The 17113-nt window shown below is 38.8% G+C and overlaps 1 protein-coding gene across 2 annotated transcripts; it reads left to right on the plus strand.

The window, feature by feature from the left end:
- The first annotated feature begins 440 nt into the window (after nt 1-440).
- LOC144043344 (cadherin-12-like) lies at nt 441-14604 on the plus strand. Of its 2 annotated transcripts, none has more exons than XM_077556882.1 (12): nt 441-701; nt 3234-3358; nt 3817-3986; nt 4528-4647; nt 5271-5438; nt 5534-5721; nt 8220-8473; nt 9001-9137; nt 9630-9751; nt 10196-10310; nt 10515-10766; nt 12946-14604. In XM_077556882.1, the coding sequence occupies exons 1-12, from the start codon at nt 441-443 to the stop codon at nt 13554-13556; spliced, it is 2523 nt and encodes an 840-aa protein (XP_077413008.1). In that variant the 3' UTR covers nt 13557-14604. The 2 variants fall into 2 exon arrangements, with proteins under 2 accessions (XP_077413008.1, XP_077413009.1); XM_077556883.1 differs by having other exon boundaries at nt 577-696.
- The last annotated feature ends 2509 nt before the right edge of the window (nt 14605-17113 follow it).

Below are 17113 nucleotides of genomic sequence, written 5' to 3' on the forward strand. Positions count from 1 at the left end.
TGTATCTCAGGAACTACTGGGACAAGCTTTACAAAACAGGTATTGTTGGAAAGGGAATTCAAGAAGGATTCCAAATCATTTATAAGATTGGTGCATATTTTAGTAACCTTTTGACCTTGAAATTGACCTGAAGATAATTTTTCATGAAATATAATCTCTCACATGTTCTGTAAAACCTATAAAAGTTTCAGAGGTAAATATCTTGTAATCTGTCTTTTTCTCTAGGCTTTTTCCAAAGGCGACCTGAAAAGAAGAGCAGGCAGTAGCAATTAAAACACACCCTTTATCAGCCATTGGTGAACATTTACCCTAATATCCATACATTGACTTGATCAACACTGAAAAGATCCAACTTTGTTGTGCATACCTACCAGCTAACCCAGTTTTTGATGCAATCTTTGCTCCACCCTTGAAATAACCAACAAGTGTAATGACCAGTGATGATCACATGGGAACATGCCACAATATTTCTGGTATGCTCCTGTTTGCTGTTGGACTACAGTTCCCCCAATCCCCGATGCCCTCAGCTCCAGTTTAGGAAAAACTGCAGGGTGATGATGTCCGCCATGACATCCTTAGAGGGCAGGACAAGGCTGAGGCACGGCAGGTCTCACGTTCAGCGTATTAAAAGAGGCTGGGTATGGAACCAGTTCTTTGTTCTGGAAGAATACATGGGCTCTGGACCACAGTACGTTGGTAAGGTATGGTAATAAGATCAACTTTTTTATTGTCAAACTCTATATATAGCAACATGGATTTATGTTTTCCTGATACTACTATTTATTTGATCATAAACATTAAAGTGAGGATATTTTGCATAAAAAAGTAAAAATTTAAATTTGTTCATAAATCACTTATTTAAAAAAACTGATTTTACGGATTAATATTTATTTTTGGAATATTTTCAGGGAGGGTTGCATTTTAATTAATCTAAGGCACTTGTTGCACTCTTGAGTTGCAACAAAAGTGCTATACAAATCAAATTTGTCTCATTGATTGAGCAATTCATACACTGTAAAAAAAAAACTACAGTTTTTTTCTGTATTTTGAAATGATCATTTAATTTACAAAAATAAACTCAGATTTTACATGTAAAATTTAAAATAACATGAAATCACTGCATCTGTAAAAACAACACATTTATTCTGTTCTTAAAAAAAAACTCCATTAGAAATACATACAGTATATTGATTGTTAAAATACGTTCACAAATGTATCGTAATTTCACAAATATTTGTGTTATTTAATGTAATGACAATAAATGTAAAAATCATCTTTAAAACCCCCCCAAAAAAGAAAAAAATATTTGCTGAGGAGAAATTAATAGTAAAAATTCATAATTTTACCATAATGTCTTTGTGACAGTGACAATTTTTTTGTAATGTCCTATAGATGGTAGCATTCATTGTATTAACATTTATTTTGAAAGTACATCTAATGAGATATACATTGTAAAAAAATGTTTTTTTTAAATCAACTGTATTTTTTCAGCAGCTTGGGCGCCAGAAAATTACTGTGAAATAACAGAAAATTACTCTCTCGTTAAAACTGCCCCAGCAATTTCCCATTATTAAAGTACAGTTTTTAACTGTAATTTTAATAAGATTGTAAGTAATATAACAATACAATATAACAGGGTTTGGTCCGCGTTGCCGGCAGTGTGTCAGATTTGTTCCCAGTGAGGGTTGGACTCCGCCAAGGATGCCCTTTGTCAACGATTCAACAAACTTTAATGGACAGAATTTCTAGGCGCATTCGAAGCATTGAGTGATCGGGTTTGGTGGCCTCGATTTACCGGTCGATCTACGTTCCTACCCTCACCAATGATCACGAGCTGTGGGCCGTGACCGAAAGAACAAGATCCCGGATACAAGCGGCCGAAATGAGTTTCCTCCGTAGGGTGTCCTGGCTCTTCCTTAGAGATAGGGTGAGAAGCTCGGTCATCCGGGACGGATTATATAGCTGATAGTATAGCTGCTACTCCTCCTCGTTGAGAGGAACCAGCTGAGGTGGCTTGGGCATCTGGTTCTGATGCCTCCTGGACGCCTCCCTGGAGAGGTGTTCCGGGCTTGTTCCACCGGCGGGATGACCCCGACACGTTGGAGAGACTATGTCTCGCAGCTGGTCTGGGAACGCCTTGGGATCCTGTCGGAGGAGCTGGTCGAAGTGGCTGGGGAGAGGGAAGTATGGGCTTTCCTCCTAAAGCTGCTGCCCCCGCAACCTGACCCCGGATAAGCGGTAGTAAATGGAATATAACAGGGGAAAGCTTAAAAGGGTAAATAATATGCAAAGCAAACAATTGGATCTACGGATGCTGCCTCTGCTGAGGCTTCAGCACAACCAAGTATACGTCTAAAATTGTAAACAGCCGTGGATCAGTGGTAGAGTGACTGTCTGGTATCCCTGAGGTTGTGGGTTTGATCCCCTTTGTGAACAGGTTGAAGTGTCCTTGAGCAAAAAACTCCTAATGCTGTGCCATAAGAAAGTGAATGACTCATTAAAATGTAAAGCAGTTTGAGAACCTTATAAGGGGGAAAAATGCTATATGAATGATCTACTTTAACAGAAAAGCTGTTGCACTTTGAAACCCAATATTTAGTTTTTCAACAGTTTTTGGCCGTTTTTTGAAAGATTAATCACATTAATTTTTTTGTCATATAGTGTTATATTACATACAATCTTGTTAAAATTACAGTTAAATCGGTACTTTAATTATGGTAAAAAAGAACCTTTACGAAAAGGTAATTTTGTGTTATTTCACAGTATTTTCTGGCACCCCAAGTGCTGGAAAATTAACGTTTTTTTTTTATTGTGAAAGTAATTTTCTGTTATTTTACAGTATTTTTCGGGAGCCCCAGCTGCCGGAAAATTATGTTTTTTTTTGTTTTTTTTCACAGTATGTATATGTAAAGTTTTTGCATTTAGTACAGTGCTTCTCGATTATTTTTGTTATGCTAATCCCCCCCCCCCCACACACACACACAAAAAAGAAGAAAAGATTGCCATCTACTGTAGTACTAGTTGATATGCAATTACCACGTACACTTTATTGTATTATGACAAAAAAAAAATCACAATCTTGTGTGTGCGTATAAAAATATATAAAAAAGTACATTTTCCTGTGCAAGCAGCATTTTTGACAAGCTTGCTAATACTGAAGACAGACACTGTGGAGATGAAATCAGTATGTATAACTAAATGCATTATACCATCTCTGCATTTTGTTCTTTCAGCTCCACACAGATATGGACCAAGGTGACAGTACAGTTAAGTACACTCTTTCCGGAGAAGGAGCTGGTTCTATCTTCACAATTGATCAAATTACAGGAGACATACATGTTGTGGTGACGCTAGACAGGTCAGTATTGCTAGTACAGTACTTGTTTGGGTTGCGAGATATGGCTGAGAAGCGTATCACGATAAAAGTATTTCATTGCATATTAGTCATTTAACCTGTTTAGCCTCCGCCACTGCGTGCATGTGCTAAAGAAAAAAGAAAACATGGAATTTTGATGAGCTTATGGTTAAATGTGCATATAAAGCTGAGTCTATTTTTTCTGTCAATGTGACAGTTCACGCTCCAAATTTGTAATGGCACAAACTACCGCCACTTTTTTTCTTTCATTTGTTACCAGCCATGTTTACAGTTTACAGTACAGGGTCGTTATAGAATGGCTAAAACAATATATTGAATGCTGCCAAATAGTTTTGCACACAACTGTTTCCAAAGTGAAATGACAATGTAGTTATAACTAGCACAGCGTTTTTTTTTCCATATTTTTTTCAGTAAGTGATTGTGTTTCTCTTATGTGGCAGAGAAGAAAAGTCCTTCTACATACTCAAAGCCCAAGCCGTAGATGTCAGAACAGGTCTTCCTCTGGAACCCGAGTCAGAGTTCATTGTCAAGGTGCAGGACATCAATGACAATGAACCTCAATTTCCAGATGGACCATACACTGCTGTTGTCCCTGAGATGTCCGCAACAGGTACTGCAAATAATTTTCCTACAATTCCAAAAACAGAAAACAAATTGGGGTATCAGTTATTAAAGACTTTTTCCAGGATCATCTATAGATTATATACATTAACACATATACATTGATACAACACAATACTCTTTGTGTAAGATTCACTTGTTGTGCTTGAACAGGGATGAAATTGAATTTAACAGAAACATAAGCACGCGTGCAAAGCCTGACTTAGTGGCCCATCTGTCTGCCAAATGCTATTACTACTATGAGGTAATTTAACAATCATGGTCTTTAGATCTAAAGCTGTTAATACGTTGGGACTAGTGCAAAGTTTTGTCTTTTACAGTTGGTTAGCAAAGCTTGATTGGTATTCAGTAAATTTGTCATCTCAAATGATTTAGTCAATACATTCATTATAAGTTTAGATTAAGACCTGACTTTATTTTCAAGAACAAATTTGCCTTCAAAATCTGTTTTAAGTAAAAACTAAAGTACAGTACGCGTAGTATGGGAGGCTTCACTTTTGTAAATTTGCTTTATCACATTGTTTGTCTAGGGACATTTGTGACGCAGGTCACTGCAACAGATGCAGATGACCCAACATATGGTAACAGTGCAAAAATTGTCTACAGCATCCTTCATGGACAGCCATTCTTTTCTGTGGACGCCAAGTCAGGTGAGATACTTAAGGTTTTGCATTGTTGTTTTTGAATAATCACATATCATTTTTGTTTGTTTTTCTAGAAGGGACATTTTAATGATAGGTAGGCTACAAATAAAAACTAGGCTACACTTTATTTGCTTTAGTGGATTCCTTGATTTCCTAAATAAATTCATGTGGCAGGGAAGTACCTGCAGCTCTCCTCACACTTAATTTCAATGAATGTTTTTTGGAAAACTGCCAGGGAAGTTTTACAATCCAACAAGTAAAATGTGTTTCTGACACAAATGCCAGCAGATGGACCCACACAGTGTTAATCTGGATTGCCTTGAGTGACAATTGTAAATGTATCACTTGTGTCTGAGAAAAGATTAGTGGGTTACCAGCTGCTATGGAGGAAGAACGCTTAAAACTTTACATAGATCCAAGGCCTGCAATAGGAAAAGAATATGTTGCTGGAAAACATCAAGCTGTACTACAAAACATACATAGCAACTCAGTGACCGCACTTGTATATTTAATCTTAACATTGTTCATCTTTCAGATATTCACATCTGAATCCATTTATATAGTTTAAAATAAATCCATTATTACTGTAATGAAATCCTACACAAGTAAATGCATTGCTTTTCCTCCAGGAGTGATCAGGACAGCTTTAGCCAACATGGACCGTGAAGTGAAGGAGGAGTATCAGGTTATAATCCAAGCCAAGGATATGGGCGGCCATCTGGGGGGACTTGCCTCCACCACTACAATCAACATCACACTCGGAGACGTCAATGACAACCCACCCCGTTTTGATAAGAGTGACTGCAACTTCTTTCCAATAAAATCAATCATAAATTCAGTACTTGAATCTTCATCCTTTTAAATCATCTAATTGTCTGTCTATGATCCGTAGGTATTTTTTATCTTCAGGTTCCTGAAAACGCGTTACTGGGTTCAGTTGTGGGCCGGATTCTGGCCGATGATCTAGACATTGGCAGAAATGCAAAAGTGGATTATTCCATTGTAGCTGGGGATGGCAGCACCATGTTTGACATCATCCCTAATGCTCAAAGTCAAGAGGGTGTTGTTGTCTTAACAAAGGTACTGTAATTCATTACTAATTTGCTTTTTTTTATTTTTATAGTTGTTTTACAGTATATAACCTTTTTTTGAAATTTTTTTTTTATTTTTATCAATGACCCATGTGTAGTTTTGATAAATACTTAGATTAGATTATGTGACCCTTTTGACTAAATAAAGACTGTAAATGTAGTGCGCTCTTATTTAAAATAAATGTAAGCCTTGTGTTTAATTTACCGTAGCTGCTATGCCCACCATTTAGATGTTCAGCTAAAAATGTGAATTCTTTTTCATAATAATAATAATGATGCATCAGTTTTATACATATAGTGTTTTTCGAAACACTCAAAGACGCTTTACAATGGAATGGATACATTATTATTTATTGGTGGTGGAAGCGTGGCTGCCAGAATGCGCCTACGGCCACGCCGACCACCACCAAACATTCGCACCTTCCATACATCAGTGTGAGTAGAATAATCGTTATTGTACGACCTTATCAAAATTGCTTCCCATGCGGAACAATATTTAAATGATTTCAAAAAACATTTGTTTCTAAAATGTTATTAGATAAATTGTTCATTAAAATTTTTGAACTATATCCATTTTATATAAATGCATTTTTAGTGGAGATGGAGTGATTCTGAACTCGACTCAGCACGTCGTGACTCGGTGGGAAGAGTACTTCGAAGACCTCCTCAATTCCACTGACACGTCTTCCTCTGAGGAAGCAGAGTCTGGACCCTCTGAGGTGGGCTCTCCTATCTCTGGGGTTGAAGTCACCGTGGTTGGAAAGCTCCTCGGTGGCAGAGCCCCAGAGTTGGATGAGAGCTGCCCGGAGTTCCCAAAGGCTCTGGATGTCGTGGGGCTGTCCTGGTTGACATGCCTCTACAACATCGCATGGACATCGGGGACAGTGCCTCTGGATTGGCAGACCGGGGTGGTGGTCCCCCTTTTTAAGAAGGGGGACCGCAGGGTGTGTTCCAACTATAGAGGGATCACACTCCTCAGCCTCCCTGGTAAGATCTATTCAGGGGTGCTGGAGAGGAGGGTCCGTCGGGAAGTCGAATCTCGGATTCAGGAGGAGCAGTGTGGTTTTCCAGCTCTACATCCTCGGCAGGATCCTCGAGGGTGCATGGGAGTTTGCCCAATCAGTCTACATGTGTTTTGTAGATTTGGAGAAGGTGTTCAACCGTGTTCCTCGGGGAGCCCTGTGGAGGGTGCTTCGGGAGTACGGGGAACAGAGCCCCCTGATACGGACTGTCCGGACCCTGTACGACCAGTGTCAGAGTTTGGTCCTCATTGGCGGCAGTAAGTCGGATTTGTTTCTAGTGAGGGTTGGACTCGTTTCTGGTCATAACTTTTATGGACAGAATTTCTAGGCGTTGAACAGGTCCGGTTTGGTGACCTCAACATTGCATCTCTGCTTTTTGCAGATGATGTGGTGCTGTTGGCTTCATCAAGCTGTGATCTTCAACTCTCACTGGAGCGGTTCGCGGCCCAGTGTGAAGCGGTTGGGATGAAAATCAGCACCTCCAAATCTGAGACCATGGTCCTCAGTCGGAAAAGGGTGGTGTGCCCTCTCCGGGTCGGGGATGAGATCCTGCCTCAAGAGAAGGAGTTCCAGTATCTTGGTGTCTTGTTCGCGAGTGAGGGCAGGATGGAGTGGGAGATCGACAGGTGGATCCGTGCAGCGTCTGCAGTGATGCGGACTCTGTATCAGTCCGTTGTGGTAAAGAAGGAGCTGAGCCGAAAGGCAAAGCTCTCGATTTACCTGTCGATCTACGTTCCTACCCTCACCTATGATCACAAGCTGTGGGTCGTGACCAAATGAAGGGTGTCCGGGCTCTCTTTTAGAGATCGGATGAGAAGTTCGGTCATCCAGGAGGGACTCGGAGTATAGCTGCTGCTCCTCCACATTGAGAGGAGCCAGCTGAGGTGGCTCTGGCATCTGGTTCTGATGCCTCCTGGACGCCTGCCTGGAGAGGTGTTCCGGGAATGTCCCAACGGCGGGATGCCCTGGGGGCGAGCCAGGACACGCTGGAGTGACTATGTCTCTCGGCTGGCCTGGGAACACCTTGGGATCCCGTCGGAGGAGCTGGTTGAAGTTGCTGGCGAGAGGGAAGTCTGGGCTTCCCTGCTAAAGTTGCTGCCCCCGTGACCCTATCTCGGATAAGCGGTAGAAGATGGATAGTTAGATCCATTTTATTCACATTCATTTGCATTGACTGGATACAGTTGTGCTTGAAAGTTTAATGCCCATATAATCCAAAATAATGTGGCAAATCTTATATTTCCAAAGGCTGAAGTTGACATGAGTAGAAATGTGCATGTGATTTTTGGTGACAATTCATACCATTTTTGTGTCATTAAGTGACTTTTGTACATTTACAGTTGTACTCATAAGTTTACCCTTGGGGTGTGTAAACGTTCAAGCACAACTGTACATGTTAAATATGTTATAGAATGCAATTACTTGTCAGTTTATGTAACATTATCTGTTTCTCATGACGTTTCAGGCTCTGGACTATGAAACAAAGGAGTCCTACACTTTCAACATCGAAGCTTCTAATGTACAGTTGGATCCCCGTTTTCTGCACTTGGGACCCTTTAGTGATTCCGCTACCGTCAAGGTGAACGTCTTGGACATGGAAGAGCCTCCAGTCTTTACGGAATCGTATTACTCTATGGACGCATATGAAGACACTCCATCAGGATCCACCATTGGCTCTGTTACAGCTCATGACCTTGATGCCAGTAGCAGTGCAGTCAGGTAAAACTAGTGTGGTTTATAAATACTGAGTTATTTAGGTAAGAATTATTTATTGGAAGGCCACATTTCATAAATGGAATGCTTTGGAAATAGAAGAGTGCCTTACAAGATGATTGTTGATGCCCAACTTGTTTAGTGTGTTTTAGCCAAGCATGACATGATCTGATTGATTTTTTTTTTTTAGTACGATGCAAAGCTCTCCATTCATTTGTCATCAAGAATCCTACTAACTAAAAACATAGACAAATACGGCATTCCACAGATTTTATTTATTTATTTATTTATTTATTAACAGTAGGTGGTTGGTTGAGGTCTGTGTTTTACTGTCTGAAAATCAAGTCTTTATAGCATTGCTAAATCAAATGTATGTTGACCTAAGACCTTTGGACAATACTGCATGTTAACTTAACAATATAAATTATTCCTACGGAAATATTTGAAATAATTGTGTAATTATTTTTGTTGTCAATGTCTGTTCCTTGTCCCTCACCTAAGCTTTGTCTGCCATTTTGCCCTGATTTCTGCAGATATTCACTCAAATGGCATAAAGAGTATGACAGCTATTTTGACATTGACAGCATTGATGGCAGCATTTCCTTGAATGAATACTTGGACAGAGAGGAAGCATTTCAGCACAACATCACTGTGGTAGCAACTAAAGTCTGTGAGTAATCATTATTAGGCAGAACTATAAATGTTTGTGTTGCTGCTACAGTGGGTGATTAAACTGATATGAGAATTTCCACATAAAACGTCATCCCAACCTCAATGCTTTTAAACTCTAAATGACTTCTTTGAGGGTAGGATGAACAGGAATGGCTGGAAATATGAAAGACGGGTGCCAGAAAAAGACACTGGAACACAGGAACTCATGTGAATTTTTTCACGAGTGCCTTCTTTGATCTAGTGACAATAGCTTTGTGCTACAAATTGCATTACTGTAATTAGCAGGATATGAAAAGACCAGAGAACAAATGTTCTGTTTTTAACCTTAAGTGTATGTGAAACTAGTGTGGCAAGGCGGAAGATTTGCATGTTTTTGAATATTTATGTGTGAGAACTGCTTGTACGGCAGCATTTCTGATCATTACAAAAAGTTGATTGTGCACAATTTTAATCACGCTTTTATTGATGGTTTTGTGTTGACCATTTTCAGTAAACCCTTTGCTGTCCACCAAAGTGGTAGTGACCGTCAACGTCCTGGATGTGAACGAGTTCCCTCCTAAACTGGTGTTTCCATCAGATACATTTGTCTGTGAAACTTCCAAAGCTGGACAGGTAAACTGTCAGGTATCTTGAGGTATCTTCTGCTTTGAGTCGTAATGCAATGGTGTCATGATCAAACCATTCAGTATAAAGTTGCATTCCAACAAACAGAGACCTGCACAAACACTTTACATACACAAATACAAATATCGGCATTTAGAGCATTTATTTGCAGAAAATGATAAATGGACAAAATATCAAAAAAGGTTCCATGATACTATCCCAAATTGATGGATATACAGTACAGTGGATATGAAAAGTCTACACCCCCCTATTAAAATGCCAGGTGTTTGTGATATCAAAATAATACCCTCCTTTCAAAACCTTTTCCACCATTGTGACTTATAAATCTGTACAACTCAATTTTTAAACAAAATAGGTGGCCCACAGTCAACTGGGCTTGGTTCCAGCTTGCCTTATAATCGATCATTTGTTGTTATCATCTCCTGTATACAGGTGATTCAAATAGTCAGTGCTGTGGACTTGGACCTTCCGCCTATCACTCAAAGGTTTTTCTTCAAGACCCCAAAGGATATTCGCAACAGAAAGTTCACTGTTCGAGATTATGGAAGTAAGAAATGTCTCATTCAACCTCAGTGATGACGTGTGTCTACTCAGTGATTCAAATGTGATGGATAAGTAGTGAGTGTATACACAGTATAGACTGTGCTCTAGTCTAACGTAATCAAACCAGATCATATTTCACAGATGATCAAGAATAACTGTCAGTGAAGTGTTTTTTTTTTCTCTAATTTGACATGCCATGTTTTTTCAGACAACACAGCTGGTATAGTGACGCGACGCTCTGGCATCCAGCATGGGTTACACGACATATATGTCCTCCCTGTTGTGGTTGAAGATAGCGGTTACCCTGTTCGGAGTAGTACATCGACGCTCACTATCCGAGTGTGCTTGTGTGGGACAGAAGGCTCGCTGCTTACTTGTTCTGCTGAAGCAATCTTCCTGCCCATGCGTCTCAGCACTGGAACTGCAATGGCTATTCTGCTGTGTGTAGTTCTCTTAATTGGTACGTTCTTTTCTTTTGTTATCAATTACTGTACATAATTAACCCACAATATAGCCTATAATGTGTATGTTGTTAGTTTTTTGTACACTGCTAACTTAAGCTAGCTATATTATTAATAATGAAAATATGAAGGACAGAGCAGGTAGGTGAGGAATATATGCAAGGGCGCACATATGGTGGTCTATTGCGCATGCGCACTGAAAAAATGAAAAGCACACCGGATTTACTCCAAAATGAAAGCAGACATGAGAACATGAAAGACAGGACTGAAAATCGGAAATTTCACCTAAAGGATGTGACCTAAGAATGCTGAAACGGGGCAAAAATTACATCTAACCACTGCTGACAAAGAATAATACAATTATTGTATAGTTTGGCTTGTATAGTTGTCGATAAGCATGTTGATAATCCCCAAGACATTTGGGAAAATATTCTGTGGACTGACAAGCCAAATTTACCCTTTTTGGAAGCTAGTTCCAAAATTCTGCTGTATTCTGGCAAGCACAAGGTTGGTGGTTATGTATCGGGACATCTTTATAAATTTTGGCGTGGCCAAGTCAAAAGCCAGACTTAAAGTACGTATTGTATATCCAATTGAGATGATGTGTGTGTGCAATTATTCATATTCAAAATCCCTTCAATATGACTGATTTAAAAAAAATCTATGAAGAAGAGCAGACCAGAATTCTCCCATATACACTTATCCACAACTATTCAATAGGTTACGTAGTTCACATAAGGTTGCATTTTTTTTTAAATTACTAAATCACCATTTAGAAACTGCATTTTATGCTACATTACATATTTGCTCAAAGATAGACACAAATTAAAAAAAATCTTACAATTGTCCCTCCTTCCCATTTCTGCCGTCTCCTGCCCAAAGTGAGCTGGGATAGGCTACAGCACACCAGCAATCCTGATGAGTACAAGTGGCATAGGAGATTCTTATGTAACATGCACACACATCTCTCTCTCTCTCTCTCTCTCTTGGCGGGTTCACACACAGCAAAGCACATTGTGCAAGTAGCAATAAAAAAAAAAAGTAAATCGTAAACTCATTCATCCCTACTTGGTATGTCACATTCCTGTTTTGTACACAGTATCCATTGGTACTCTAGTCTATTTCATTGTTCAAATGTACTATCGAGTGTGTATATTACACTACCATTTTATTATTGTCCCCAAAGAGATAATTATGTGCTTTAAAGGTCTCCTGGTCCTCCTAAAGTTCACAACTAGTTCCTCAGCTTTTGTAGTTTTCAGCTCTCTGTACTCCAGTAAAAATAGATTACTCTGCTTTTAAATTTGATACGCCACCGAGAAGATGTCCGCAACCCTGCCAAATTTGAAAATAATAATACAATTTAGAAAAAGGCCGTGTATAAAAAAAAAGGAATGAGATTTTATTTGGTAAAAATCATGCCCTCCTCTCTACTTTCAAATACTGTGGGCGTCTTGTTGAATATGCGAAAACCACACCCCGCTGAAATGTTGACTGTCAATCAAACACCACACACCTCTCTTATTCCTACGTTTCCTAAAATGTTTAAGCGTCTAACACATTCTCCATGATGATATATGGAAAAGAGTTCTTGATTTGCGTCTATCAATGCAATGAAGGAGTGATGGTAAAAGGAAGCTTCACGAACCACTTGCAATATATTTTTACTCCTCAAGATGGGCTGGAAATGTAATCAATTTCCATTGCATCTTTAAACCAAGAGCACTATCGAGAGGAGTACAACTATATTGCAAGTGGTTTATGAAGCTTCATTTTCACATCACTACAATAGAGAGCTCTCTACTTGTTAAATCACCACTATTACTATTTCATGCATATCCATTAAACTCAGACAATTCATGTACAAATTGTCCTTTCATTACAACAATATCGTCATTGCCATGTGAAAAACACTTCTTTTTTTTTTTTTACAAGTTTGTGTTTTTGGGATGAAACTAAATGCAAACATCCCCAAAACGTAAAAATGTAAAAATTGTGCAAAAAAAATGGACATAAGTGTTTTTCACATAGCAGCGACGATGTTCAATTACATTATTGTACTTATTCTACAGTATCAGTGTACAGGGCACGTGTAATCTGTTACGAAAGCAAATTACACGCAGAGAAAAGAGTAAAACAAAGCAAAATAAAATTGTTCACTTTTTCTTTATTTTGCAGTTATTCTCGTACTCTATATTGGTCGAAGACACCACAAAGACAAAAAGGCTGTCATCACGTCCAAAGAAGATATCCGTGATACCGTCATACATTATGATGATGAGGGTGGCGGTGAGCAAGATACTCACGCCTTTGATTTTGGCACCCTGTGTAACACGCACTCACAACATGTGCTCACTAACAGCCTCAACTCCAAGAAGGACAGAAACAGCTACGGTCATGGGGTTCTGTTGCATCTTAGGACTCGCAATGATGAAGTCAAGTCACCAGACATCCATCAGCAAACCGCCAGCATTATCTCCCCTGTTAATAGCCAGTTGCTTGTTCCCTGTTGCAGAGTGACTCAAGGTAAATCAGAAATAATCCGAGAGTTTGTTGAAGAGCGTGTGGGGGAGAGCCGGAAGAGTTATGTCGTATCAGCATATGACTCTCTCGCCACTTTTGCATCTGAAGATCATCGCTCTGTGGCAGGCTCCCTTTGTTCTATAGCCGAGTCATGGGTAATGGATGATTTAGGAGATTTGAGCTCTCTTGGGGATTGGGGGCAGTCATTCAAATCATTAGCTAGCATCTTTGGGAGACAGGCCCCGACTGTGTCTGAAGAAAGCTGAGTTGGGTAGTTGAGATCATTTGACATTTTGGTGGGACTATTATTTCTTTTTACAGGCACACATTCTAATTACATCTATTTAAAGTAAGGTAGATGGGGTATGAAGACATTTAATATTTTCAATTTGATGTTTTACTGTTTTTGAGTTTACTTATAGGCATATCAATGTGATATAATCATGAGTGTTTAAAATAATACAGTGGAGTAATGATTTTGTGAACTTTATTTTATCCTCTCACCCTCAAAGCTATTGAAGATAGGAATGTGCATGATGTTATTTAGAGCCTTTTGGCATTGGAGTCTAAAAGTCTGGGGTTAGATCCTAATTGCATTTTTCCCCCAGTCAAGAAGGGGAACTGTATGTAAATGTCTGTTTACTAATAAGATTACACCTTTGGCCAACCTGGAATCAACATGTCTGTATGTAAACTTCTGCTTACTAATAACATCACGTCTGCTTGCTAATAACATCACACATTTGGTCACTAGGAGTTGACATGTCTGCCCTTTGTTCAATCAAGAGCCGGGAGGAGGAACCTTTTATCTTTTTTGTATAAATGAGTCGATGTTTTGTAAATTGTGACACACTTGGGGGGATCCACGTTGCATTCTGATGTGGTGTCCTGACTGTGTCTTTAGAGGCCTCTAAATAAATTCTTGCAAGAAAACTTCTTCATCAGATCCTGAATACAATTATTTTGGACACGCAAAGATTACACTTAAAATAGTAATCAAAATATTCCTTCAGGTATTAGTTAGCAAGAAAAAGATTAGCTTGATTCAAAATGCTTCCAATGAGACATAACAAAATAGAGCGCAGTAGCTATTTGTTAGCTTCAACAAGCAATAAGCTGTACCTTAAGGACTTCCAAGGAAGAAGAACTTCTTTATTTAGCATGTTCCCCTTTTCAAAGTAGCATTTTGACAGAGGTTTTGATTTTCAGTTTCATTATCAGTCTCTGAGCTGGTGTCACCTGCTAGCAGGGCCACGTACACTGCCAGGCCCACTGGGAGCAATTTAGGGACAGCCAGAGTTGGGATTTGAACCATTAACCTTACGATCACTGGATGACCCACTCTACTACCTACAGATTTTACACGTGTACGACTTTGTTGTTAACGTTTTGTCAGTCTTTTCACTGATGTTGTTCATGCCTTTTAAAATGACCGCTGGTGATACAAGATGTTTTTATTGCAAAAATCACATAATTGCTGTGTGGCATGCGCACTAGTGCAGGGGAGGGGCTTGCTCCTTGCCACCTACCACTCCCAAATCTAGAGGAATGAAGAACACATTGGACCACTTCTTTTATTGTGTCATTGCTCTTTTACATGTTGTATTTTGTTTGCAATAAAATGCTGAACATTGCTTTTCTGATTTTGTCTGACTCTAAGCCATGTCGATGTCTCCCTCCACTTCCTGACGTAAGGCCAGCAACATTTGCATTCCGGAAGATGGACGATATTTGTGTGCTACGTTTCTCTACTTATCTGACCACTTTTTTATTTGCCCCTTTGACCTTCCTGGTGTTTTTTATGTACGCTGCCAAGGCCACCAAACAATATTCTCTTCATGTTTCCACATGTTGATATCAGCATCTGAAATTTGGTCTCTGAAAAAATATTTTCCTCTTTTTTGTTTTGTTTGTTGTCTTGATTCCCCGTTGACAAGGAAATACTGACTTATTTAAAGAAATCATTGCAAAAATGGGTGGTATGATATACTGTTAACCCGAAGAAGTTAGCAGAACTAAAAAAAAGTGAGGTAATCGGTTGCCTCACTTTTTTTCAGTTGACAGTTGAAGTTTTGCAGAACTTGAATGGTTTGATCACACAAAAAAACATGTTTTTGATACATAGTTACTTAGAAGCTTTCTGTTACAGCAACTCAATTATTCTCAGTTACTAACTTATAAATGTTATAAAACCACTGGATTAAGTTAACAGAAGTCCAAACCATAAGTACACGGTGTTTTCACGAGGGTCGCAGGAATGCTGGAGCCCATCACAGCGGTCTTCGGGAAGTAGGCGGGGTACACCCTGAACTGGTTGCCCGCCATTGCAGGGCATACACAGACAAACAATCCAGGGACAATTGAGTGTTCAATTAACATACCATGCATATTTTTGGGAATGTGGGAAGAAACTGGAGTACCCGAAGAAAACCCACGCAGGAACGTAGAGAACATGCAACCCCCAGCCAGGAAGGCCAGAGGGCTGGATACGATCTCCCAACCTCTGGACTCGGAGGCAGACATGTTAACCAGTTGGCCACCATGCTGCCTGCTATGAGCATATGTTTATAATCTAACATAAATTATTATTAATTTATTTAAACCAGGTAAGAAACTGAGAACAAATGATCATTTACAATGTTAACTATAGGGCTAAAATAAAATTACAAATGATCAAGTAAAATAAATTATGAAACATATACACAAAACATAAAATATTACATTACATACATTTTTATTTTTAGTATGTTTTATATTTTAGTTGTAAATGTTCACTTTTTTGAAATGATAAAAACAAGGTTTTAATCACGAAATAACTCAATTTTATTAAGTTACAGATAATTTATGTTTTTAAGTTACCCCAAAAACTAGTATACTTCAATTTAATCAAAACTTTTTAGTACAAATTACTCATAAAAGCATACAAAGTTACAGCAACTTAAAAAAAGTTAAATTAGGAGTAGTTTTCATAAAACTTTGAGTATTGTGTACTTAATCTATTTGATTATTTTGAACGTTCGGGTGTACAGTGTATGGGTTTGTCTGTCTGTCTGTTTGAGCAAAACCAATGATTTTTTAGCAAAAAGAGGTAGGGAGAAAACATTTTGGGAAAAGAAAAACGTCAAGCAGTACAGCTTTGATGCTTTTATATTTTGGGTTTTATGACACCACAAAATGTAAAACAATGAGAGTTTTTAGGCCAAAGCGAGTTCGAAAAAAAAAGATACTCAATCTTCAGTTCAATCAGAAGATGGAGATCTATGTTTTTTTAAACAACATGTATATTCACTCTATAGTCTAACTCCTGCCTTCGCACAACTCCACGTAATATTGATTCCCATTAAAATACACCGGGGGGTAAAAACTCCAAAAATTATATTTAAAAGAAGAAGCGGAAAAGCATTAAATATAACATGTAATGTTAACAATAGCTCTTTCTCTGACATTAATGGGGAAAAAAATGCATGAACATGCCAGGTTTTTGCTCAAACCAATGCTAACAGTTTTAAACAAGTCAAAAATTAACTTTGTGCTCTTTTTATATGCACAGGACGATGTGTGAGTTTCTAGTTCAATTGAGGATTGAAGTTTGCTGGAACAATATCACACTTGCAGAATTCATTTCTGCAATGATCACGTCACCACCGGCATGTGTGTGATTTCACTTCTTTGCAGTTTATCAGGAGTTTCAAGGCCACGCTGCCTTAACAACTGATTGTAGGGAGTGTTTTTTGGTTTATTGCAGCTTGGTGACTATCATTGATCTCATGTCTACAGTATATCTCTGCCAGTTAGGTTAATTTCATGTTAAGGTCATGGACTG

Source organism: Vanacampus margaritifer, chromosome 2 (assembly GCF_051991255.1).
Source record: "Vanacampus margaritifer isolate UIUO_Vmar chromosome 2, RoL_Vmar_1.0, whole genome shotgun sequence".
Taxonomy (NCBI): domain Eukaryota; kingdom Metazoa; phylum Chordata; class Actinopteri; order Syngnathiformes; family Syngnathidae; genus Vanacampus; species Vanacampus margaritifer.